Below are 27,550 nucleotides of genomic sequence, written 5' to 3' on the forward strand. Positions count from 1 at the left end.
CTTTCTCATAAAATGTGTCAAATGACACCCATCCTGACAATCCTATTTCGGCTCCATGCTTTATGCAGCATCTATAGCTCTAGCATACCCCAGTTTGTGACCTAACAGCTCCACTCTGATGCAGCACTTTGCACCAGGCAATTTCCAGGTGCAAATTCAGGTTCAGGTTGCACTCTGATGGATCTTTAGTTTCAGATGGAGGCTCTCACGGCAAATCACATATTTAAATATTGTCAAGCACATTTGGCCCCAAAAAGATGACAGAGTACTGGATTTTCAAACCATGAAGGTTTAATTAAAATATTAGCAAAGTCTCAAATTCACATCATCAAATTAGTTGTAATTCAATAGCCAGTACATGAATGCCTTAGTCACTATAATTCAAAGCAATTCAAAATCACAAATGCAAATTGTTATAAAGTTGTCTCAAAATAAATCAAAGCAAACTCATGAAGGGAAATCCCTGCTGACCTAGGGAACGGTCAGGAAAGTTTAAGAGAAGTCAATGAGAAGGTGTCAGCACGAAAGGTCAAGATATATAAATCAAATAAAACTTTGTCTAGCAAGTGAGGAAGGCATCAGCCCATGAGTCACCTAAACTCCTTCAGGCAAGGGAAACATGCATCTACTCTAAAGGAAGCTAAAAGGGGTCTGCATCTCAAAGAAGCTAAAAGGGCATCTGCTCTAAAATGTATTTAAAAGCATCCATTCTGAAAGATGTCAATTGGGAATCTGATGTAACATGCTGCAAGCACATTCTTATAACGTCAGAATTCTAAACATTATCCGTAAAACATAATTTCTTAGAACAGCCAACCAATCAAGTGAAAACAGAAAAGATCTAGTTCCAGTCTGATTAAAATATACATCTTTCTCACACGCAGGCTTCAACTGTGACCTTCAAAGTAGCAAATAAAGCATACAGGCTGCTCACACTCACAGATGCAGCTAAAAGGCATCTATTCAATTAAGAAATAGGACAACACTCTCAAGAACAAAACATTGAATTCATAAAAGTAATCTGAGACAAAATCCTAACTTTACGAGTTTGATTCCTAACTTTACTACTCCTAAATGCCTTTTGTGAATACCGAAAGTTACAACTAATATGAGGCCCTTTGTAAAACACAGGCCTACATTAACCAGAATCAGTACATGCTACCATTAATATATACAAGCATTTAATAATGAAAAATGCCTTTAATATGAGCTCCCTGATATTTTGACTGCTGGGGAAAAAAGGTTGAGCATGAAACAAAGCTTTATTTCAAACTATGAGAGCTGGTGTCAAAGTAAAGCTGCTACAGGCAGAACAGAACCATAAACAATGACGTATCTATGCTACGACGCTCAATGGGTGACTACTGATACTCCCCTCACATATGCAAACACCCCAAATAAGTAGCCAAAGCATACATGCCTTATATCTAGCTATTGCTATACTCAATACCACATTACCAGCTCTATTTGTTCACATCCGCCGATCACTGCTGTTTATGCGTTTTTATGTATGTTTGTTGTGAATCAATATATTTGATGCTATACATCTTTCTTTAAGTAAATAAATATATTCACCTCAGCCTTTGAATAAATGTAAAAATACACCTTTTAATTTTGTAGAGCCATAGAGGGTTACAGCAGGAACATCTGATGCCTGAGAATGAGTTTCTTTATTATATTTCTACATACAGGGACACTTACCACAGGTTCTAATTCTCTTCATTCATGTCAGTGTTTTCATTCGGTTAAGAGGAATGGGAGAGTATTCAGGATTGATTTAAATTCTGACCGTAAAAATGATCAATTTAATTTTCCCCAATACTACCATCCACAGAGAAATTACATGAAATAATGTGTGCAACAGTACACCAAACAGCAATAAAGTTAATATATAAAGAACTAAAAAGTCCAAAAACATTTCATTATGAAGACAAGGCTTCACTAAATAATATTGTTCATCTTCCAGTCAGAATATTAAGATCAGTCAGTCACAACCTATTATCCTTACCGTTGATCTCCTCTAAGAAATTTGGAGGAAGGACCATGCAAGGAAAAGGCTCTGGTTAGCAGGGGTAAAGAAGAGTCCTAATGCCTAAACAATTGAGTTCAGCAAAAAATAAGGAAATGAAGGGAAAGGTCTGAGGAAATACCATGCCATGGGTGTTAGATCTAACAACATAAAATACAAAAAACAACACCTCAGAAACACATCTCTAGAACAAAAAATACAATACTAAACATACACATAACTATTTTAATTCAAACTCTCTTTTGTACAATGATGTTGTTGACAAACACATACAAGATCTACTTACCTTCTAGATTATGTACCACAATAGTTTTGCTGTGACAATAGTTGTGCCACGATGCTATAGTAAAACCACATTTAGTACTTTCCCTTGCAGCCTGGCATAAGGAATCATTTACTGTTTAATGCATGTTATATTTGTTAAGTGCAGATGGAAACATCTTTCCTTCATTCTTGCACTTAATATCTAGAGTCTGCACAGTTGTTCAAAGTCTTTGTTCAAATATGTGGACACTTTACCAAACTGTCAGCTATAGCGGCTGTGACAGGTGTCAAAGACCTGAAAAAGCCCTATTTTGATGAGAGCCACTGGAGCAATGAATAGTTGTGCACTCTTCCTGAGCCTAAAATAAATCGTGAGTCACAGAAATAAAATAGATCTATCACATTTGTTAACAGATTTGAGTCTGTTAATTCACATTCAATTTGGGTTTCTTCTAGAGTGCATGTGCCAAGCCTAATCTCCAAATGTAAAGTTATAGTTTTTTAATAAAGACATGTGGATTGTGGCCAGCAGCTGTCGGAATGCACTAGAGTAATGGGGTGTGTGCTGGTAATACTTTAAAGCTTGCATGGGGGAAACTATCCTGCATCCTAGAGGTCATAACTCCAATGAAACAGGACTGGCTTCACTGTGCTTATACTGTCTGCTTTCAAAGAGCCTGCTGAGGCTAGTTTTGAGAGGCATCCATGGCAGCTTTGCTTAATGAGCTGCACAGTAACACCAGTGAACACAATGAGTGCACGGGAGACTAGCAAGGAGAAGAGAGCAAACTACTTTCACGGATCATTTGAATTCCACTGCTCTCCAGGAAAAGTTATTGGGTGTGGAAACACTGACCATATTTTGAACTGGAAGATTATTAAAGCGTGACTTACCCAGTGGAGTAATGGAATGCTCACGGTCTATCTATCCTCTCTCACTTTGATGCACTTTATCTTTGGTAAACATGCATATATGATGTTGTCCAGCAATCACTTGGAATTCAGGGTATTCCGAATTCCAGGAAGTGGCCTATTTTAATCACACGGGTTGCTTTTTAAAAAAAAAATCTAAGACTTTATCTTCTTTAAAAAATCCTTCTATGCTTTATAATGTGTACAACATATTTTTGATCATCTCTCTGATCCTCCTCCATTCACCTTCCTCACCTGTCAGATGTGTTTTTGTGTAGAGCTGACTTATTGTGTTTTTTAATGTCGCTCTGGTGCCCATTGCCGACTCCATTGCAGCTTACTTGCCCATGTAAAAATAGGGAAAGTCAGTGCAATGAGGCTCTGGACACCATTTCTATTCCAGTCTCTGTGAACAGAGTGCTTAATACCTGATACACATGGAGAGTGGTTCAGCTATTTTGCTCCAGCATCTTTTACACTTTGTGAAGGAAGCTCCTATGTAGGAAAGGTGCCCACTGACATCACTAGTCGCCTGAACACACATCAAGTCTTGCATGAAGCGTCCATGAACTGTTATTTTTATTTCTTTTTGATCCGTATAGCCAACACATGATTAATCAGGCTTTCTTGCCCAGACTTCGCAGGGCTAGAAAAACATATAGAATATATATAATAGGAATACATGTAACTAAAATTTACAATGTACCAATGGCATCACAAGAACCCCAAATTAAGGGGCTCATTACGATGGCGGAACGATCGCCACCGCCGGGCCAGCGGTGGCGGTCGTTCCGCCATCGTAATGAGATTTACCCACCGCCATATCAGGATGGCGGTGGATATCGTGGCAGACGCAAAGTCCGTCCGCAGCTTTTCCGCCGGTGGCAATCGTTACGATTGCCTGCCGGACGGAGCAGGGCCACTAATATGGTGGCGGTGTCTAGCAGGCACCGTCCGCCATATTAGGATGTGGGTATTGGAGAGGCCTTTCCATGGCGGAAATGCTGCCATGGAAAGGCTGACGGGGATTGGCTTTGGGGGCCCGCTGCCAGCACCCTCTGGGGGGGAAGGGGAGGTGCACTGGGGTGGTACCCATGGTACCCCCCTGCAGTTCCATGCACCTGGTGCCTGCCACGTGGTGCAGGGAAATGCCGCGCATGCTCTTTTACCATTGCGGACGGTGCTGCATCCAGCAACACTGCCCGCAATGGTAAAAGGCCAGGATGCACCCACCAGTATGGCGGGCGCATCCTAATTGCACTGGTGGGACCGCCGCACGTCTGGTGGGCGGTACAATAACCGTTATTATGGCGGGTGGACTGAAGTCCGCCCGCCATCATAATGAGCCCCTAAGTCTGCCTTCAAACCACCTCGTCAAAACTCACAAAATGCTGAAGTTACCACAGATGAATAATTACAATTGTTTAGACAAGTCAATAAGAGTAATTAGAATATTGGGAGCTCCATTGAAAAAAATGGAGTGCTCTGGGCTTCTCATGGCTGGTAGAAACCTGTGGCATAGCAACAACATTCCAGTGTTTAACAAAAGCCTCACAGAACCCGAGGGAATTTCAGCCCCCTCGCATTCCGTGATGCCTTTGTTTTACAAATTAGAACATTCTGCCCTCTAGAGGGGTATGTTCTAATAGCCTTAGAGCCCTCCATAGTTCCCTTGTTAAAGACCCTCGCCTTCGGCCTTTGATGCTGGAGCAGGCCTTTAATGGCCTGTGGAGCCCCCTACAGTGAGCTCAAAAGTCTATATTAGAACATTGGAATGTTGAGCTCTTCATTGAAGACATGGGAATGCTCCGAGCTTCTAATGCCTGGTAGAAGCCTGGACCATCAACATTCCAATGTTTGTTCACAGTTGTTGCTGTGAATAAAGGCCTCACAGAGCCGAGGGGATTTCAACCTGCTGCCTTCTAGGGGAAACATTTTCTAATAGCCATAGAGCACTCCATAGCGTGCTCTACTGGCCTTTAAAGGCCCGCTCTCTTGTTAAGGCCCTCGCCGAGTGGGCCTTTAATGGCCGGTAGAGCCCACTACAGCAGGTTCTAAGTCTATATTAGAACATTGGAATGTTGAGAACTCCATTGAAGACAATGTAATGGCTCTGGGCTTATAATGGCTGGTATAAGCCTTCTGCTCCAACATTCAAATGTTTGTCTCTGTGTTTCTCTCTTTTTGATTTAGAACAGTCTACCCTTAGGGGTTGGAATGTTCTCATAGCCTGTTATACCAGTTATTAAAGGCTCTCACTCTCGTTATAGGCCTTTGTCTGTGGCTCAGGCCTGTAACTTGACTTCAGGGCCTTTAACAACTGGTTTAGCTCCAGGCAGTGGGCTAAAAGGATAAAATGGGTAGCTTAATTATATTTCATTCAAGGTTATTTCCATTTTTGACCTACAGTGCTATGTCACTGCAGGTTTACCATGTGTGAATGGTCCAGAGAAAAGCACTATGTAGTTGTGCATTATTCAACAAAGACAATTAACACGCTTGGAGTAGGTTACCCATCTTCCATAAAGCATTAGACATGCCATTCACTGATTAAACGAGTCAAACACTCTACCTTTGTAAGAAAAGGTCTGCAAGATTTAGCTTTGTCACTAGAGTAATCACACAATCTAATTACTCTCCAAGCTGTAGGATAATAAGAACCACTTCATGCAAGACTCAGAGGCCGATTCACAAAAGGCCTCCACACTCGTGGTGGAGGCCCTGCAGTCGTGGCAGGGAGGGCCCGCACTCGTGGCGGGGGCTCGCAATGGGTAACTACAGTATGGAGGTCCCACCACAACTGAGGGTCCTCTGCCACAAGTGCATAGGCCCGGTGTAATTCTGCCCACCAATATGTGTTCCTTTATTGTGCTCACAGCAATTAACAGTGACTTTTGGAGCATTGCCTACATCTGAAGGGTGTTTGGATGGCTGCCCTTCCATCAAGTTGGAACATATTGACGACATTTGGAACTTATGAAAATAACAGTTGCTGGGTATTGTCACACCGACATTAACTCTGACAACCTGAAACCCTAAGAAATATTTTTATGACAGGCCAACTCAGATGATACATGTAAAAAGAAAATTAAATACAAAGCATTCTAGCGAGTTTACAATAAATTCTGCTGTCCTTCTTTTTTTTTTTCTACAGGAGATAATACAGGATGGGCCAATATATTTGAATCAGTACATGGAAAACCTCTGCAGCTGGATGACCCACAGGAATGCGGTAGGTGATCACTGAACTAAAATGACAATTATTTTATTATCTACAAAACCAGTATTAGTTCTTTTTTTAAGATTGACATAATATACAGCTTGTTGGTCTCTATACAGACATAATGCCTTCCTAATAACATCATTAACATCATTGACCTAGGACAAGGGGTTGCATCGACCCCTAGGGGGAAAGAGAGATAGGTTGGCGTGAACATCCACATGCTTGAATTGCCAAAACCCACAAAATTAAGACTGAGGTCAATCCCCTCTAGGCAATGGCATACAGGAACAGTAGGATCCAAGATAATTTTAAAGGGAAGGAGGAAAGAATCCCATTCCTGCCCCTACCTCTGATACAGTAGGGAGTCATTTAGTAATGAGTCTTTCGGGGATGGTGTCGTAAGTGTCCTCAGGTTTAGCCCTACTTTTGTGATTTACTTCAAACCATTTATGTATATCACAAGCCGTTTATATCCATGTAAGATTAAAATGCTCATGATGTTATAGTTCTGTTGTTCTGGTGCTATTGATGGGGGTCCCAGGTGGTATTCAAACAAAATATCGAGTTAGAAATGTCGACTTACACTAATATCGAGTTGTAAATATCGTGACACAGAAATATTGACAGCAAGAGTATTGTTGGCAAAAACATCAATTTTAAGGTACGAAATATTGTGTTTACAAATATAGAAGTCATGAATATTGCAAAAATATAGTTGTTTAAAATATACATTTTGTAATTAGTGTTATGTATTTTAGTATATATTTTAAATGCATGTGATGTATGTTTTTTGTATAAGTATTGTTTTTAATATGTGTTACATTTTTTGTAGTTATCAATTTTATTTTATTAAAATTTTGCGTTTTTTAGTTTGGTAACGGATTGTGAGTTTATAGGGGAATAGGGTGGGAAGAAATTTTATTATAATAAATTAATGATTCTTTTTTATTTATTAATATTTTTAATTGAGATTTTATAGCATTGTTTAAAGTAATTTATTATTGATTAATTATTATTTGGTTGTTAATTAATATGAATTAAATAATTGGTAATTAATTATGGTAATTGTGTAATTATTTTGGGTGCAGGTTGTGAGGTTTATAGGGGTAAAGGGTGGGAAGTAATTTATTTTCAATTAATTAATAATTAGAGGCAGATTCCGATCCGGGTCATAAGGGCACCGAACGCGATCTGGCCGTAAAAACTGCGAGCCGTACGCGTGTTTTCCGCCCGACTCGTACAGCTGTACGAGCGAGCAAGTACGATGCGACGACATAGACTACGCGGCTTGGCTATTTTAGAATTGCTGTTGCTACACGGTAATTGGACATAGGATTTGAGATGATATTTTAACTTTGTCCTTAAAATATTTTAAACAGTGTATATACTTTCCTACCTTGCGTGATTTGCACATTGCCTGTTCCTATCCCCGGTGTTATCTCAGCCCCAGGCACCCCGGTCCGTCACGACAAGTGCCGGTTGAACGGAGGGTGCAGAGGAGGCGAGAGCGGACACACTTCCGGACTGGGGGCATTTCCGGCGCTGAGCGGTTCAGTTGCTCAGCGCCCCTCACCTTAAAGCTGTGGTCATAGCAAGCGCGAGTCAGACGACATAGACTACGCGGCTTGGCTATTTTAGAATTGCTGTCGCTACACGGTAATTGGACACAGGATTTGAGATGATATTTTAACTTTGTTCTTAAAATATTTTAAACAGTGTATATACTTTCCTACCTTGCGTGATTTGACATTGCCTGTTCCTATTCCCGGTGTTAGCTCAGCCCCAGGCACCCCGGTCCGTCACGGCAAGTGCCGGTTGAACAGAGGGTGCAGAGGAGGCGAGAGCGGACACACTTCCGGGCTGGGGGCATTTCCGGCACTGAGCGGTCTAGTTGCTCAACGCCCCTTATCTATATTAACACAATGGACCGGCGAGCGCGCAGCGGGCGCGCCGCCGGCGCGCCGAAGGCGTGCCAAAGGCAAGCCCGTCTGCTCCCGTCCGCGCCTCGCCCGGGCCCAGGGCCACTACCCATACTCAAACTGTATCGGTCCCTAGGCGCATAAGTTACACTAGTGGGGTACTGCTTTCGCTCAGGCCCCCAACCCCCGCTGCCGCACTTTAAATGTAACGAATGAAACCAAGCAATGCCCACGATGTAAACTCCCCTTCGATTTTTCACACCTTAGAAAGCTAACTCCGCCCCAGATCCACCCCATCAAACCAACCTGTCAAACCATTAATGCCGGGTTAATTAACGCACGTTCCTTAGTCAAACACAACACAGAAACGGCTACTCTAATAGAAACCCAAAAACTAGACCTCATTTTCATCACTGAGACCTGGGCTGATGACGCCTCAGATATAGATTTATCACTAGCAATCCCTGAGGGGTACCCTATCACTAGGTCAGAGAGGAAAGGGAAACGGGGTGGAGGATTAGCCATTATCTTTAGAAATGAACTAAAGACCAAGGGCTCAGACCAGGGCAGCAACCCAGACTGCGAAACCCTTTTTTTCAGATTAATATTACTAAAAACTATACATTTAAGGGGCTTTTGATTTATAGGCCACCTAAGGCAAGAACATCAATGACACAACTGCTCATTCCTTTTCTAGAATCTAGCGTGGAAGGCTCTGATTTCTCCATTCTGTTAGACTTTAACCTACATTTGGAAAAAAGCGCGGATACAGGCACAGCTACACTGTGTGACGCGCTGGCCAATCTGGCTATGGTTCAGATTGTCAATCAAGGCACCCTCACAGCCGGGCATACTCTTGATGGAATTTTTACTTCTAATCCCGACATTAAATTGTCAGACATCTTACCGGTCCCATGGTCGGACCATAAGGTCATATTATTCACTATCAATGTAAGAAAAACCCCAAACACAGCCGCCCACCCTACTAGAAGTACATCATATTATGATTGGGGCAGGCTAGACCCCATTAAACTAAATGAACAGCTTACTCTCACTACCCCTGAGCTGGTACTTGATAGCAACACTGCCACACATCAAATCTCAAGCTGGATAAAGGAAGCTATTAACGCATTAGTTCCTCTAAAAAAAGCCACTGCTAGGAGAAGAACCCCTTCTCAACCTTGGTTCTCGGACCTACTTAAACTACATAAACAGTATTGCAGAAGGGCAGAGAGGAGATGGAGGTCCAATTATGACCCTCAACTGAAAGCCGAATACAAAACCTCGCTGGCTGTGTACAAAAAATTAATATTAGAAGAAAAAAGCAAATATTTTGTTCGAAAAATTGACGAGGCAAAGAGTTCTAGTAAAGAACTCTTTGCCACTGTTAAAAAATTGACAAAAATTGATAACGACAAACAGGTAATAATCACCTCTGACTTCTGTAACACCCTTGGCCAATTTTTCGTAGATAAAGTAACCACTGTTTACGAATCTTTTAAACTTACCGATAAGGTCTCTTCTACACAGCCACACTTAGCTCCCAAAGTCCTTCCACATCCACTAGAGGAGAATCCACGTTTCCACTTTGTTCCACCTTCAGTGGATCAAATTCTCCAAGCTATCAAGATGACCAAATCTGGGAGTCTAACGGACCCTTGCCCCCCGAAGGTCATGCATCTTTTTCCTGAGTTAGCGAGTGAACAACTATGCATTCTCTTCTCTCATATAGTAAACTCCTGCCACTTCCCGGATACATGGAAAACCACCTCTGTACTGCCACTCTTAAAAAACCCAAATCTGGATCCACAGATTCCACCGAACTACAGACCCATCGCAAGAATCCCTTTCACCGCCAAGGTTCTTGAGAAACTACTGAATAAGCAACTGTCCTTGTTCCTCTCTGACACTCACGCCCTAGACCACTCGCAATTTGGCTTCCGAGAGGGACATGGGACAGAAACAGCATTGATCACGGCAGTCGAGGAACTTAGGAATATCCTAGACGCCGGGGGGAAGGCCGCCTTGATTCTTTTAGATCTCTCGGCGGCCTTCGACACGGTCAACCATTACACACTTCTTACCCGTCTAGACGAAGCCGGAGTGCATTCGTCGGCCCGCTCATTGCTTGCCTCATATCTGTCCAATAGGACATTTACAGTAGAGCAGGGGGAAGCAAAATCACAACCTTTCAGATCACCATGTGGTGTACCTCAGGGGTCATCTCTACGCCCCACTCTTTTTAATCTGTATGTTGAGCCTCTAGCCGCAATTATCAGGAACTGTGGTTTTATTCCTGTCTCGTATGCTGCTGACACCCAAATAGTGGTGTCAATTAAAAATAATGTCAGTGAAACAGCAGAAAATTTTCAAAACTGCATAAGACAAGTCAATCAATGGATGCAGAGTAACTGTCTAAAGCTAAACGGAGACAAAAGCGAAGTTATGCTGCTAGGCACCGATATGGATACCTGGTCTTCAGAGTGGTGGCCGCTCAATCTGGGCCACTGCCCACAACCAGTAAATAAACTGAAAAACCTAGGCTTTACACTGGACAACAAATTGACCTTTGAAGCCCAATCCAACAAACTGGCATCAACCATGTGGTACATTCTGGAAACAATAAGGAAGCTTCTGCCTTTTATTCCCTTAGACTCTCGTAAAACGGTGGTAACAGCCCTGGCCTTATCCAGGCTGGACTACGGAAACGCCCTGTATGCAGGGATGCAGGCTCAACACCTAGCTAAACTACAACACCTGCAGAACGCAGCAGCAAGACTTATTCTTGACATTCCCAGGTTTGAGCCAATCACACACAAACTAAGATCTCTACACTGGCTACCAATGGACAAAAGAATAAAGTTCAAATCCGTCTGCCTGGCCCATAAGGCCCTGCATGGGAGTGGATCTCAGTTTCTAAAAACTCATTTACAATTATATGAGCCTTCCCGGAATCTTCGCTCCAGCCAAGCAAAACTAATTCAGATCCCAAGATTCAAACAGGCCAGGTGGGGGGGGGGAGAAGCTTTCTGTTACACACAGCAAGGGCCTGGAATCTTCTCCCAACCACAATTACAAATATTCCCTCTATCCTGTCATTCAGGAAAGAGGTAAAAACCTGGATGTTTACCTCCAATTAGACCCAGCCGTGCTTTTTCTTTGGTAGTTCCTGTCGCTGTTCAGCGCCATGACGCCCACGGGCATGCGTGCGCTTTATAAATCCTTAATCAAATCAAATCAAGCTACGTGAAATTCCCCGACCAAGCCGTTTCCACGTCCGAACCGCTCCGTACGTCGCGGTCGTAAGCTAACCGTGGCTTGCAATGGATGCGATTTACGACCGAACCAGTACGATGCACGTGTCGGACAGCCGGTGCAAGCCGGAGTGTCCGCCTCGCAAAATGTCCAGGTGGTTGCCTTTGGGGGTCCACGTTGGACCCCCTGTCACCCTCAGCCCTACGACTCGGACACAGGGGGAGACCCAAGGGTCCCCCCAACACAGGCATGTACGGTGCGGATGGCACCAACGCGTACCCACTGTAGGGGGCGCCCTTGTGCGAGACGTACCCATTCAGTCAATGGGAGCCCATGTACGCGTCGTACGACCAGCTCCCATTGACTTCTATGGGAGTCCGACCAAACCGAGTCCGGCAGCATATGGCCGCATCGTACTCACTCGGTCGGACTGCAGGACTCCGGCTCGGTCGGAAAACTCTCCGGATCCGCTCGGTAGGAGTGCTTTCCGACCCGGATCGGAATCGGCACCTAAGTTGTTAATTAAGATTAATTAATTATTGAAAATTAAATATGGAAATTGTGTAATTAATTTTAGGTGCGGGTTGTGGGTTTCTGGGGGTAAAGGGTGGGAAGTAATTTCAGCTTAATTAATTAATATTTAGTTGTTAATTAACCCCTTCGGTGCTCATGACGGAACGGTTCCGTCATGAGCCACGGTTGAGCTGTGCTCATGACGGAACCGTTCCGTCATGACCACGCCCGCGCAAGATTCCGTCAGCACAGCGGCGGAATCTGCGCAGCATGGAAGGGGTTAATATTAAATAATTGATTGAAAATTAAATATGGAAATTGTGTAATTCATTTTTTATGTATGTTTTGGAGTTTATAGGGTTTAGGGTGGGAAGTAATTTCTGTTTAATTAATTATTAATTAGTTGATCATTAATATTAAATCATTAGTTGATATCGTATTAGGTTAATTGTTTATTTTTGTTTGTGTGGGTTTTGGTTTTATGGGCTAAAGGGTGGGGTGTAAATTAATTTTATTTACTTCATAATTAGCTATTAAATACGATTAGTTTTTTAATTGAAAAATAATATTAATTGTGTAATACATTTTTTTACAATTTAACTTTAGTTGTGGGTTGTGTGGATTATAGGGGTTAAGTGTCAGAAGTTAATTAATTTAAGTTTTAATTTGTTTTTTGAGTAATAATATTTCTTTAATTGATAAATAATTATGTTAATTATGGAAGTACTTTTTTTAGATGTGGGTTGTGAATTGTGTGGTGGTATAGGGTAGGAAACAAAAAACTAAATTTATTTAATAATTAATTTATTTGTTTCTAAATATTTTCTAATTAAATGTATTTATTTGTTTGAAAATTATTTTTATTTTATTTAATATAATATTTGTAGGTATTTATAATATGTATTTAACATTATAATATGGTTTTATTTGTATTTTTTTTATATTAAATACATTTTTTTTTTAATGTTTAACATATTTATATTTTGTTTTATGTATTTATTTTTTTAATATTTTTGGGTTGTTAATATTTTGTTTGTTTTTAATTTTGAAGCGACTGAAGTGTGATCCAACACTTTCTATACTGTTGCACTTTTTGGAGTGGGAATATTAATTTTCACCCCTTCGCTAGCCAACACTTTCCCTACTGTTGCACTCACTGGAGTGGGAATAGTAAATTTTAACTCTCTGCTATCCAACACTTTCCCTTCTGTTGCACTCACTGGAGTGGGAATAGTTATTTTTATCCCTCCGCTATCCAACACTTTCTCTACTGTTGCACTGACTGGAGTGGGAAATTTAAGTTTAAAGATGTTTAAATACTTTAATGATTTAATTTATAACAGAATGTTGTTTTTTATTAGATTTTATGATATTTGTATATATGTATATATATATATTTGCAAATGTTTATATAATTAAAAAAATAATAATTAATAGTTTGATTGTTTTAAAGTAAATATATATACATTATTATGTAAGTGTGTTTAACTTTTTATACTTAAACTTGTTATATTTGTTAAAATGCATATTAAATCTATTTTTGTAAATAATTTTTTATTATTTCGTATATTTAATATTTTTTTATTTATTTCATGTATATATAAAAAACAATATTTTTACAACTATATTTTTGGCATCGATATTTTTTTGGATATTTTTTATACTTACCTGTTTAACTATAGGGAGTCGATATTTTTACATATTATATTTTTACCTCAATATTTTTTACATCTATATTTTTTGTGGCTAATATTCTGTAACTCGCTGGCTGGAAGAGGCAGCACCATGCATAGAGAGCTATATCTTTAGTTAAAGATTACTTGAACATACTGAATCTGGAAGCCTACTCATTACAGCATAAATTTGGTGACGAGTTGCCAGTAAAGCTGAGGAGAAGATTTCCTAACATTTCTCTCTATGCATGGATGTTAACGGACCGATGCGTGAGCACCAAAGTACCGACGATGGTGTTGGGGGCCAAAGGCACTTTATTTATGAGGCATTTATTGGGCTTAAATATTTTTTTAAATATAGGTAATTCCTTTTTAACTGTGCTTCACACGTGTAAACCCCTTGCACCTGCTATACGAAGACCAAACTTACCTGCTGTGCTAAACTTGAAGCGCTAGCAGTAGAGCGCATGGCCTCAACAATGAGAGGCCGTCTTTGAGCGGGACTAGAGGAGTGCGAGTAGTGGAGAGCATAGCCTTGACAGCGAGGAGCCATGCCCAGATGCCTCATGGTAGTTGCCAAGAGCATTGCTTCTGTTTGGGTAATCCATTCCCCCAGACACTCATTAACTGCTTGCAGGCAGTGCAGGCAGCTTCAAACAATGTGATCAGCATCGACATTATCAGCATTTAAGTTAAGCATGCCACTATCGAGGGTCGGAGGAAAAACACTTGAGCAACATGTACCAGCTTGCAACACCCAGACTCCTGCATTAAAGGAAAGACATCTGCTCATATGTCTACATTGCTGGGAACTTTCCATAACAACACCTGCAAAATATACAAGTGTTAAAAACCTAAAATGAAGCTTACTTCAATCGTACACCTACCACTCTTCTTACCTCAGCCAGGAATGTCACCCGCAGGGTGGGACAAGTGGGTTGATATGTTTGATAATTATTTGGAGGCGCTGGATGGGCAGGAATTCAGGTTCAGCAGGAAAAAAGCAATTCTTCTAAGTACGTTAGGAAATTTAGGACAGCATATTTTTAAATACTTAGGCTATGCATTGAACAGCGAAGTGCAACCTGTAGAGGATGGGAACACACCCTAAGACTTCGGATTCTTCCTGTTTCAGACCCACAGAAACACAGAGTCTTCTAGGTGAATTCAAAGAACGTCTTTATTGGCTGCAGACCAATCACAGATATTCGAGAAGTACAACACGATGTATGTTCTCAGGAGACTGCTCCCGAACCAAAAACCAGTCTTTACTTATATACACAAAATTACGCTTTGGGGGTAACACCGCCCCTGTTTTACAAGTGGTCATTCACATATTTTAGTTTCAAAGGAACAGCAGAGTCATAATGACAATCCCACATTTCAGTTCATTAATCATGCAGTTATTGTAACCAGCAAGGCTCAGAACCCTCATCAGATAACAGCAGACCCCAATAAAACGGGCACGTCCTGCTCGTAAAACAAGCCATAAAGTAGGAAACAGAGTCAGGTGTGAAAACAGCTTAGTCAGGGATCGTGTGCGAACAGGGGCTTTATGATGGGTCGAGCCCTGATGCTAATCACGTTAGGCCGCGAGAAAGGAACCGGTCGGACAGGATTGACCTCGGGCAGCGGAGTCGGCTTGCATAGGTCAGAGAGAAGTCACAGAAGGTGTACGTGTCCTTTAAGCCTAGACATGGCCTTAGTGCGCAGCCTATGTGAGGGCAACCACAAAATGGCTACTACTGTAAAATGGAACCCATGGATACAATATGTAGTATCGTATACACGGTGAATTCATCAGTGGAACATGATGAAAACACTCATACATACCGCGTTGCTCATTTGCGGTTCGCTGATACCAAACTTGGCATGGTGGGACCATGCCACCTACACGGTTCCGATTTTTACAGTACCACAAAAGAGTAGGTGAATCTGTAGATGACTGCATAACAAAGTAATGAGAACTTTCACTCAAATGTAAATCTGGAACAATGAAAGATGAACTGATAAGAGATCAACTCGTAGTACAATGCAGAAGCAGAAAAATGCAGGAACGGTTATGGGGCACTAAGGACCCATCTTTGAAAGGCACAATTGAGATTGCCAAAATTGCGGAAGAATCAGAGTATTGCATGAAGGAGATTCAGCTGAGAGACATCAAAGGGGGAAATGGAGTGTAAGCAGTGGAGAGGGTGGCCAAGGAGGAAGCAATGACCTCTATGTGGGGTGCCAAAGCAGGAAAAGTTGTTCTCAGCAATAAAGATGTTAACAAGATGTACAATAAGGGGACGATTCCGATCTGGGTCGGAAAGCACTCCGACTGAGCCGGATCCGGAGGGTTTTCCGACCGAGCCGGAGTCCTGCAGTCCGACCGAGCGAGTACGATGCGGCCGTATGCTGCCGGACTCGGTACGGTCGGTCTCCCATAGAAGTCAATGGGAGCCGGTTGTACGACGCGTACATGGGCTCCCATTGACTGGGTACGTCATGGACAAGTGCGCCCCCTACAGTGGGTACGCATCGGTGCCATCCGCACCGTACATGCCTGTGTTGGGGAGACCCATGGGTCTCCCCCTGTGTCCAAGTCGTAGGGCTGTGGGTGACAGGGGGTCCGACGCGGACCCCAAAGGCAACCACCTAGACAATTTGCGAGCCGGACACTCCGGCTCGCATGACCGAGCCAGTACGATGCTCGAGCGTGCATCATACTGGCTCGGTCGTGTATCGCATCCATTGCGCGCCACGGTTAGCTTACGACCGTGAAGTACGGAGCGGTTCGGACCCGGAAATGACTCGGTCGGTGAATTTCATGTAGCTCGCATCATACTTGCTTGCTCGTACAGCTGTACGAGTTGGCCGGAAAACACACGTACGGCTCGTAGTTTTTCCAGCCGGATCGCGTTCGGTGCCCTTCCCACCCGGATCGGAATCGCCCCTAAGTGTTGGAGTAGCTACCACACTTCTGACTCAAAAAAATGTTTCGCCATGCAGAAGAAATGTAGAAGGTGTGGATGCAAAGCGCATTTTACAAGGATGTGTAGGGACAATTGCAAAGGAAAGGTGGCAGTGTTGATGCAGTCATTTTGAGTGATATTTTAGAGGGAAAAAAGGATGTATTCAGAGAAGAGATGGGGCACTTGAAAAGGTATGTGCACAAGAAAAAAATGTACCACGGAGCCATACCATTACAACATAAAGTTAGGACGGTACGGATCATGATGAGAGAGGAAATAAGAAAAAGTTGGATGAAATGTTAAAGAATGGAGTTATTGAACCTATTGAACATCTACTTGGATCTCACCGGTAGTCATTACAGAGAAAGCAGATGGGAAAATTGTGTTTTTGTGTGGACCTTGGGAGTCTCAATCAGAATATTGTCATTGATAATCTCCCTCTGCTAAACATTAATGAATTAATTTTATTTCTGCGGGGGGGAGCACTTTTCAAATTTAGACCTTGGGAATGCATACCATCAGATTTGTCTCCACAATAGTTCAAAACGCTTGACTGCTTTCGTTACAATGGAAGGCACTTATCAATTCACTAGGATGCAGTTTGGGCTGTCATCAGCCGCTACTGTCTTGGTTAGTGAAGTGTTTAAGGGTTTGAAAAACATCATCTATTTTCAAGACGATATATCAATGTTTGGTGACAGTGTGGAAAGCCCCAACAGGGAGACTTTAGGCAGATTTTCAAACTCAGGTCTAACGCTGCTGAAGGAGCAATTTGTATTTTTGGTATCTGAGGTTGAATATTTAGGACAAACCTTATCAAATGAGGGGGTAAAACAAAAGAAGGATTTGCTTGTGGCAATACAATTGACACCAATACCGCAAGATAAAGACCAGTTGCAATCGATTCTTGGATTGATCAAATATTATTCAAAATTTGTCTAAAACTTTGCTAGCAAAACTAAATATTTTAAAGTGCTGATGAGAAAGGGGGTTAATTTCTTGTGGGGAATGGACCACCAAAAGTGTTTCCAAAATATCAAAGAAGTGATCTGTAATGCAGGTTTTCCTATTTCTTTTGACACTGAGAGAAAACAATCATCACAGTAGATGCCACTGGCATAGGGGCAGTGCTATCTCAAAAGTTTGGCTTATTGGAGAAACTGAATGTCATTACTGTGTGATTGAGAGAGAAACATTGGCAGCAGCACGGGGAGCAGAGTATTTTAGCACATAGGTGTGATCAAATAATTCTCTGTACTGACCACAAGACTCTAGTAAAGATATTTTTCCCAGGAGCTGTGAGGAAGGGTTCTGCAAGTCTTGCCAGATTGGCCTCATGATTGCAGGGCTACAATTATGCCATTACTTACATACCCAGCTGTAGGAATAGCCAAGCCGATTGTTTGTTACGGATGTCGTTGGATAGGAAGAGTGTTGATGAAGAAGGTGTGGGAAGAAGTGTAAAGAAAGGAGCAGTGGCAAATGTGGAGGATATCAATCGGTGGATTCATGGAGCTGTTAGTGATTGGAGTGGTCATTTGCCATGAACAATGATGAAGTGTGAATGGCGGCACAGGAATTGATCAAGAAAGGGGGAGAAGAGAAAGTGCCTTGCTCAATGCACCAAAGCCTTTTAGTAAATTATTGGGCGAGTTATCCCTGGTTGCTGATAAGGTGGTTATGCAAGTTGACAAGATTTTACTGCCCAAAGATGTTCGGAAAAGAGATTGTTTGAGATAGCTCATGAGGGGCATCTGGGCAAACAGTTACAAAACAAAGGTTGAGGATGGAACTTTGGTGGGCGAGGATGGACAGTGATGTGGTGTCATGGGTAGAGCGTTGTGTTGAATGCATGGAATGTCAGAAAAGGCTGAAAGTTGGTTCCCAAGCAGATTTAGACTGCATTTGTGATCTGGGACAGGTATGGCATAATGTGTGTCTCTATTTTATTGGTCCCATGTCAGGTGTCAAATGTGAAAGGAGATTTGCCATTGTTATGGTGGATGTCCATTCGAGATGGTCAATTGTAAGGTTTTCTCCAGAGATTTCTACCAAAACCATGATAAGTGTGTTACCTGAGGTCTGCCAGGAGGAGGATTTTCAGGTTGTCCTTATTACTGACAATGGTGCCCAATTAGCGTCTCGAGTTATGGAGGAGTTTTTGAGTGCCTGTGGAAGTAGGCATTCACGTACATCATTGTATAATCCCCAGGCCAATGGTATGGTTGATAGGCAAACCATATGGTTAAGGGTGCTTTGGAGTTAGTGTTATCTAATAGGTTGGATGTCGAGGAAGTGGTCTCAGACTTGGTGTGGGCATAGTGCACCACTGAGAACTCTACCACTAAATCAATCCCTTTTTTGTGTGATGAGAGGGAGGAGACCTACTACCAAACTTACTCCATCATGGATTGCAGATTTGATTGAAGAGTTTGTCAGCCAGTTGTGAGATTCTTGCGCAAGTCAAAGAGAGAATTCATCCTGGCGACTGGGTCAAGGTGTGTTCAGGATATATCAAGAAGGAGTTGAGCAAGTTCCCTGGACACTTCCAAGTTCAAGACGTCATCAGTTTGAATTTTGGTCAATAGAGAGAGATGGAACCTTTGTAGAGTAGCAAAGTATGTCTCTTCTGAAAATATGGAAGGAAAGCAAGAGGGCAAAAGAGGTGGCAATGGTAAAGATGAGTGCAGTGGGTACATGTTGATGCAGGATCACCAGGTAGTGAGCAGCACAGGATCACATGACAGTTTGCACACTCCTGGGCCAAGTGGTGAAAGTTTGGATGGAGGCAGACTGTATAGTAATATCAGCGGTATTGTAAGGACACCCAGATTCCAGAGGCCTCCAAGTTATCTGCAAGAGTATGTATGATGAATTTGGCTTTAGCAATCTACTATTTACATTTATATTTTTAAAGATTAGAATGCCCACTTTGCTCTCATTTATTTAGTTGTTTATATTTATATTGTTATTCAATGACATTTCTGAGTAACATGTGGTGTGAAAGAAAGGAGATATCTTGCGTACTGCTTCAAGCCATTTAAGTATATCACAAGCAATTTATATCTATGTAAAATTAGAATGCTTCTGATGTTGTGGTTCTGTTTTTATGGTGCTATTCATGGGGTTTCCAGGCTCTGGCAGTTACTCGCTGGCTGGAGGATGGAGCTCCACGCATAGAGAGCCATAAAGATTACTTGACTATATTGAGTCTGGAAGTCTACTCATTACAGCAACCACCTGAAAAGTTAACTTGAGATCCATATTGTTTCCAAATTTTTAAGCTCATTGTCATTTGCATTTTGTTAGCAACACCTCAACAGTTGCCAACTGATAAGGCTAAGGTGACTTTTATGTTATTCTACTTCAGAAAAGACACTTTAGTCTGGGTGACTCCCTTATTTTTAAACCAAAGCACTATGTTATAGTGTTTTGGAACCAGTGGCGTAACCATAATTGAGGGGGCCCCCCTGCAAGGTACGTGGAGGGCCCCCCTCCGGACTCTATTAGGAGCTCCCCGGCCGAAGTGCAGTGCTGAAGGGGCCCCCTGGAGCTTGGGGGCCCCCCTGCACTGCAGGGGATACGGGGGCCTGTGTTACGCCCCTGTTTGGAACATTCATGCAACAATTTATTGTTATTTTTGGTTAAAAAACACAAATGTAACTTCACTAATGCTGCTTCACTCAACCTTAAACAAGGTAAAGATATTCTGGTATCCTATACTGTACATTTTCAGCTATTATTTGCAGAGATAGCCTCAACTGATGAGCCTGCAGCTGCGTCTTCGGCTCCAGCGCCAGTAGCTGGTTGCTGTCCTTGAACCAAAAGTAACTCGGATCCACTACCTTCCTATCCCAAAACAATTGGCCCTCCTGGGCAGTCTGGATCCCTCTGATTCACTCCACGGACTCCAGCCCACGATTCTAACACTGTAGGAACTGTGGACCGCTCGCCTAACTATTCTCCAGAACTACACCTACCACGACGTAGGGATGATCACCGCTTAAAGTATTACGCTCTCAGATCCTACCAGCTCACACGTTCTTTCGTCCTGATGATGGTTTCTAACTAAGGAGATCGAAACGCCGTTGACTTTCACAACCGAAACTCCTTTAACATAACTTAATACTTCCGGAGTTTTTTACAGTGTTGTCAAGGCGATGTAAATTTTAAGTCAGCAGTACCTATCACTTCACGCACTTTCACCTTATGTATGAGCACCAGGACTAGCTCTTAAAATGTGGATGATATTCTGTTTATGATGTTAATAAATGTGATGTCATTCGTACAACCTTGTGTAGCCCTAGCTACCTGAGGTCCTCAGTGGCCTCCCCCAGACCGCTGTTTTCTCAACGACATATACTACCCCTGGTCTCACTACTGGGGTACCCTTGTTCTCTACACATACATCTTCAATTAGGGCTTCTGTGAGGGTTTAAAGGATGTTTTTTCTTTAATGGTCAATAGACCAGCAGCCAGTACTTTACTTATTGATCTCACATTACGAATTGATGCCCAACATTCTCAGATAAGGCATGAAAGACATTGCAATTCAATTAAGGAACATTCATAGAATGCTAACTACATAAGAAAAGAATTATAGAATAAAAGAAAGCCTTCATGTTTAAGGGCATTTTGGTAGAGAATGCCCAAGTCTAATGTGAAACTCCATGACTATAAAGGGTAATCCTGAGTCGAAACCTTGATATAAAGTACGCCTCCACCATAAAGAATGTGGCACAGAGCACTTCTGACTCCAGCTGCAGATTCTCGCTAACTAAAGACCGCTTTTCACATTGGCTTTCATTGATTGTGGTGCTTCAGAGACCTTTATGAACCAGGTATTCAATGAAAGACATTTCCTTCCAAAAACAGTGAAAGGAAACTCTGGAATCTATTTTGAGGAGGGATGGGAAAACCTTGATTATGAAGGAAGTACACTGGAATAATACTTACTCAGAAATGGTTTTGAACAACAGGCCGTTTCAGACCATTCAATGTGTCTACATTGGAACTCCATCTTTTGACATTGTACTGTGTTTATGTTGGCATTAAAAACATGCCCTTCTCCTGATTGGCAAGCATAGATCATCAATTTTTCATTATAAGATTGCTATCACAGTCCTTTTCCTAGCAAGGGATTATAGTCAGTACTTCCTTTAACCTGGTGACCAGCAGAAAAAGAGAAAGTACAACTACAGATACTAGAAGCATAAGAGGATTTACACAATGCATGTAGTGATAGAGGAGTGGATCACCTATGCATATTGGACCCTGTTTTCAGTGTTTATTTTTTTAGAATTCCAGAGGATGGCTTTCAATCTTTACCTAACTTTTGAAAATCAGTTGTTATCAGTGCTTTTATATTTTGGCAGCAAAAAGGTTTGACGAAGACAGTGTTTTACCAGTGTTTACAAAACATTTTTGCCTTTATTGCTGTGACTTTCAGAGCCCCTCTTTGTCTATGCCACCTTTCTTTACCTTGTCTCTGTCCTTAAGAGGTTTTTGTTTATGCTAAAACATGTAAATAAAAAAAACAGGGTCCAATTACTTCAAATTTTACACACTATTAAGCATTATAGCTACAGTGGGGAACTTTCCCATTGCCTGGTCTCTGGTGCCCTCTAGTGCAAATCTTGGGTGGTGTTTGGTTTCAACTGAAGAGGCAAATTTCTGTCTGGTGGGTTTTTACCTTTAGAAATAGGTTAAAACTGAAAACTGGAATGCTTACCCATGCCCCATCATGCTTATGATTGTCCACTTGATTTCATTCCAAGAGCCAATATTCCTTATGGACGGATATATCCACAAATGGTTCAAGAATACTTAACCAGGAAACAATAAAAGGGCTTCAGTAGTCTTTCCACAATGTCAGCGGGAACCTCAATTTTTCAAAAATCCCAAATTGGAGGCCGTCACAGAAAGTTCTTAAGACTGGTGAAATTCACCCAGGGGCACATTATTCCAAACTTTATTAGCTGCCACTACACAGTATATGATAGAGAACTCTTTGCCATTAAGGAAGCCATCTCCCATTGAACACATTATTTAGAAGGAGCATAGCACCAGATTACAATTGGGACCAACCACAAGATTCAAGGGAATCTTAAATTAAGGAAATGCATGAACCCTTGACATGCCAGAAGGCCTCTGTTTGTTTCCAGATTTTACTACAATGTCACTTAAAGATCAGAAAACACATATGGGACGGTGGATGCTTTATCTAGACAAGGAGAAGAACTACAGGTTATCAGCAACGATTTCATTCATATTAGCCAAGCAGAATAACTTACTTGCAACAAAGTGATCAGAAACTGATAGAAAACAATTTTTTTCAAAATAAATGAAATGATTCAACTATGATGTCACAAGCAAAGAGTAGACATCCCTGACTGAGATCTCCAACAATAGATTTTAAAGAGAGGATATGGTTCCGCTATGATAAGACATTCAGGAATGAGGGAGAATAAAGACTAAAAATGTTATTGCAAGTCACTTTTAGTGGCCTTTCTTAAGAAAGGACAAAGACTGCTTTGTTAAACAGTGTTCATTGTATGCACGGTGACATCCACTTCCTACCCCCACACCCAACAACCTTGGTCCCAAATTTCCATAGATTTTATCACAGATGTACCTCCAGAAGAAGGGAAAACTTGTCTTCTAGTTGTAGTTGACTATTTTACCAAGAGTGGCTATTTCATTTTCCTTGGTAAGATGGGATATAAGATATAGGAAAACCTCCTGCTATCATAACCAATAGGGGGTCCCCGTTTGTTGCCAAATTCTATAAGGCTTTACTACGAAATGTGGGGCTAATTCATGACATTTCAACAAACTACCATACCCAAAATGATGGGCAAGTTGAGGGGTGTATCAAACCCTGGAACAATTTTCTAATTAATCGCGCTGAACAATGGGCACAGTAGATACCAATAGTAACTTTTCATATCATAACACATATCAATAGGATATTTATCTTGTTTTCATTCTTCTGGGTTTCACTGTCACATTAAGTCACCAAAGAGATCTCCTTCTACAGTTCCATCAGTACATACTCTCATTCCATTAGTGTATATACTGTGGTGGATTTGGGAGCTTTGGAATGTTTTATGGATAACAGTTTTCCAACTCAAGCTCTGATTCCTATCCAAGAAAAGGTAGACAGAACAAAATATAGGAAAATGATGGAACACCACTGACCTCTGTGGCAGTGAAGTCAAGAAATCCTTCCTCTTTTAATGACCTCATAGCTGCCCTTCCTTCTCAATTCCCCTTTGGAACAACCAGGTTTAGAAGTCACAACCCTTAATTCAACTGGGAAGATCACAAGATTTCCTTTCCTTCAAGCAAATGAGAATAATATTTCCTCCAGCAACTCACACAGGAGAAGACACAATCACTATTGTATTTTATAGTGAAGAAAAAACTGTTGCACCCAAAAAGAATCTCGGTAAAACAAAAGAAGCATACCAGCTCCTAACTTGCAATCTACAGATTTATATAGCAAAAAAGCAGAGAATTAGTTACCGCTTCATCATGATTATGACTGTAGAATAGACTTATTTTCTAATAAACTGATTCTGCATGGTAGAATCAATTCCCTTGCTGTCAAAGAAGATGACAAGTTGCAAAAATACATCAATGAAAACTTGTAGACAGGATTTAGTCAGCACTCAGCATCCCTGAAGGAGGCAATCATATTCTTTGTGTCAAAAGTGAATGGTGAATTCAGCCCTTGGAACAATTACCAGGAGTGGAATGCAATCAATGTAAAAAATCAACACACCTTTCCTTTTATATCTGCATTGCTGGATCAGTTAATGACTGTAAAGAAATTGCACACAGCTAGATCTACAAGTAGTGCATAACATAGGTAATGATTGCAAGAGCATTTAACACTCACTATGGCCACATTGAAAAAAGGCATACTTTTTGGCCTTTGTGACCTTCCAACACTGTGCCAATGACACCTTTTGAGACTTGCTAGATGTAACTACATGGTGTACTTGGATGTCATCTTGATTTATTTCACTACGATTTAAGAACAATGACAACATATATTTGAAGTGCCGCCCGCTACAAAAGCATTCTCTGCATTTCAAATGAGAAAGTGTCTTTGTGAAGTGCACAATATAACCTTTCTGGTACATGTGATCTCAGACAAAGGTCCTAGTATGGATCTTTCAAGGGTGGCAGCAGTTCTGGAATAACTCATTCCAGTGATTCAGTTGTTTCATCAAGTCTTATAGACAGGTTGTGGAAAATGCCTCCTCAATCATTCAACCCATAGTGCAGAATCACTAGAAAGAGAGTGAAAATCTATAGGGGAGAGCAACAAGAACAAGCCCTTCAAATAATCATGCTCCAGTTCACTTCAGTACCACCCTCCGCCATCCCAATGAATCACTTGTTTTCATTGTGAAAACCGATGCTATCTCATTTATAATTGGTGTGGTTCTTTTTCAATGAGATGTTAACACTAAGAAGCTACATCCGGTATTAGATTCTTCCAGAACCTTGACTGAGTCAGAAAAGAACTACACAATTTATTATATGCAATTACCGACAATCACAGAGGTGTTTGTAATAAGGGGGGTAGCGATGGTATAGACAGTCGCACATCAATCGTTGGGAAACATATATATGTGTTAGGCGTCATCAGTTGGAAACAAAAATGTATTGGTGCCTCTCAAGGTAACAACAACACCCCACTACCTCGGATGTCACTGCATATGAGTTTAGCCAGAACCCCGTGCCAAACTTAGTACAAAAACGGTACCTAGGCACTCCCAATATTCATATATCTATTCATAAGCAGTATACAAACCAAACATCCCATATGTACTGAATGTGACATCTTACAGGAAATTCCAGTATAGAAAGTTATTTTGAAATTTGAATTCTATTTAATAATTTGTAACAATGTTTCACTCTATGCATTGTAGTTCATTTGATTTACAGTACAGATATATAACTAGTACATGACGATCCATTTCTTATAACATCATGGTGGCAAAGGATGATGGCAGCCGACACGTGATTCGTTACAACCGTAACTTCTTCAAGGCTTAACTCTGTGAGGGTGTAAACTCCCAAAAACGGTGTTGTCCACCAGAGACTCAAAGCTATATAGGGTACTCAGAGACATTCAAAAAGACCCTTGTAATCAGTAATATCGGCACCGGAAGGCTATTCCGGAACTCCAAACAGACGTGTTTGTACATTGGAGAAATCAACTGGAATGGGCGCAACATCAAATCAGTCTGGTCTGACCCTAAAAACCTACAGTACCTGACTTCCATGAATGTACTAATGCTCTTCCCCTTTGATTTACAAATAACCTATTAATCTGTTGAAAAGGCAGTTCCTCTTTCTTGACAGACAGATGATACTGAAAAGGCGAATGCAACTAATGTGCTCACTAGGATTTCAGAAATGTCATCTTCTTCATCCAAAATGTTATTGGAATTTGTAAAATAATCTCAAATTGGAGTCTCCAGTCAGTAATGGATTCACCAAGCATGAGTCACAGATTATTGTACCATTGTGATGCCTTATTCCTTCCCAGGCACTCTATAAAAATGGTATCATGATTCTCCAATAGATGGCCACCCTGGGCAATGCACAATGATTGGGAAATCATTGGTCAGAACTTTTGGCTGCCTAATCTTAGAACTGCAGTCGAGGCCTACAGAAAGAAATTGTGTAAGTTGTGCACGACCTATGTCTCTAGACTGCTTTCAGTTGGAACCTTACAATCTCTTACTACTACAAAACAATGATGGTGTATGATCTCAGTGGAATTCATTGTTAAATTGCATCCATAAAATCGGAATATTAAGTTACTAGTGGTCATTGCAACTTAACTACGATGTGTCAGTTTGTCCCTTTGAAAAACTTCCTATTGCTGTAGAGCTGCCAAGATTATGTTTGATTCATAATTTTAGATTACTTGGCATCTCAGAAACAATCGGCACAGATCAAGGAACTCAATTCAGAATTCAGTTTTGGAAAGAACTTATGAAGAAAGTGGGTACCAAACATTTTAAATTGTTAGGACAGAAAAGTCCCATGCATGGTAATCGATGTGTAGGACTGCCCCAAGTGCCCCAACTGTAATGGTGTCTGGACCCCTGATGCTGATTTTTGTTGTCATGAACGAATATGGAGTGTATGCTATGACATAGGTCTGTCTCATGGATTGAGGTCTTTTTGGACTGGGAGAGGCCCCAAAGAATTACCGTTAGTGGAGAAAGGCTACTGCCTTTGCCAGGAGTTAAGAAGTAGAGCAGCATACCCTGTGTTGATCAGTAGAAGTGAACATACCTTTTTACCTATGCCACTGGAGTGAGGCCTACAGGCTCTCATTTTAAGTTCAGCTGTTGTGTACTTAACCCACCCTTGGCCTATATCAGATTGGTGTATAGTGCTGTGCAGTGTATGTGTCATATACATGTGCAAGGGGTATGTATGCCTATGAATGGTACAATACATGGAAGATTTGGGGTTCCATTTTGGGAGACCAGGCATAACTAGAGGAGCATGAGGAGGTAGAATGTGGCTTGGATATGAATTTACCTTACAGAAATGAAAAGACAAGAGTCATTTGGCAAAACAGGAACAAGTTGGTTTAATTAAACGCAGTGGCAGGGAGAGTCTAGATAGAATGTGCCTGAGGAAAGTCTATCGATGTACAATGTTTTGACTGATATTATATTGATTTTGTGAGGTACAATAAAGTAATTTATGCATTACTGAAAAGTATCTCAGTCATAAATTATCAAGTGATACAGAGAAGGCTTTCA

The 27,550-nt window shown here is 41.3% G+C and overlaps 1 protein-coding gene across 1 annotated transcript in view; it reads left to right on the forward strand.

The window, feature by feature from the left end:
* RXFP2 (relaxin family peptide receptor 2) overlaps positions 1 to 27,550 on the forward strand; it is a 1,146,426-nt gene that overhangs the window by 635,010 nt on the left and 483,866 nt on the right. The window contains exon 3 of the mRNA XM_085621667.1: positions 6,360 to 6,437. Within this exon, the coding sequence (XP_085477793.1) occupies positions 6,360 to 6,437 (78 nt within the window). The remainder of the gene's footprint in view (positions 1 to 6,359; positions 6,438 to 27,550) is intronic.

The sequence above is a fragment of the Triturus cristatus genome, chromosome 8 (assembly GCF_964204655.1).
Source record: "Triturus cristatus chromosome 8, aTriCri1.1, whole genome shotgun sequence".
Lineage (NCBI taxonomy): Eukaryota > Metazoa > Chordata > Amphibia > Caudata > Salamandridae > Triturus > Triturus cristatus.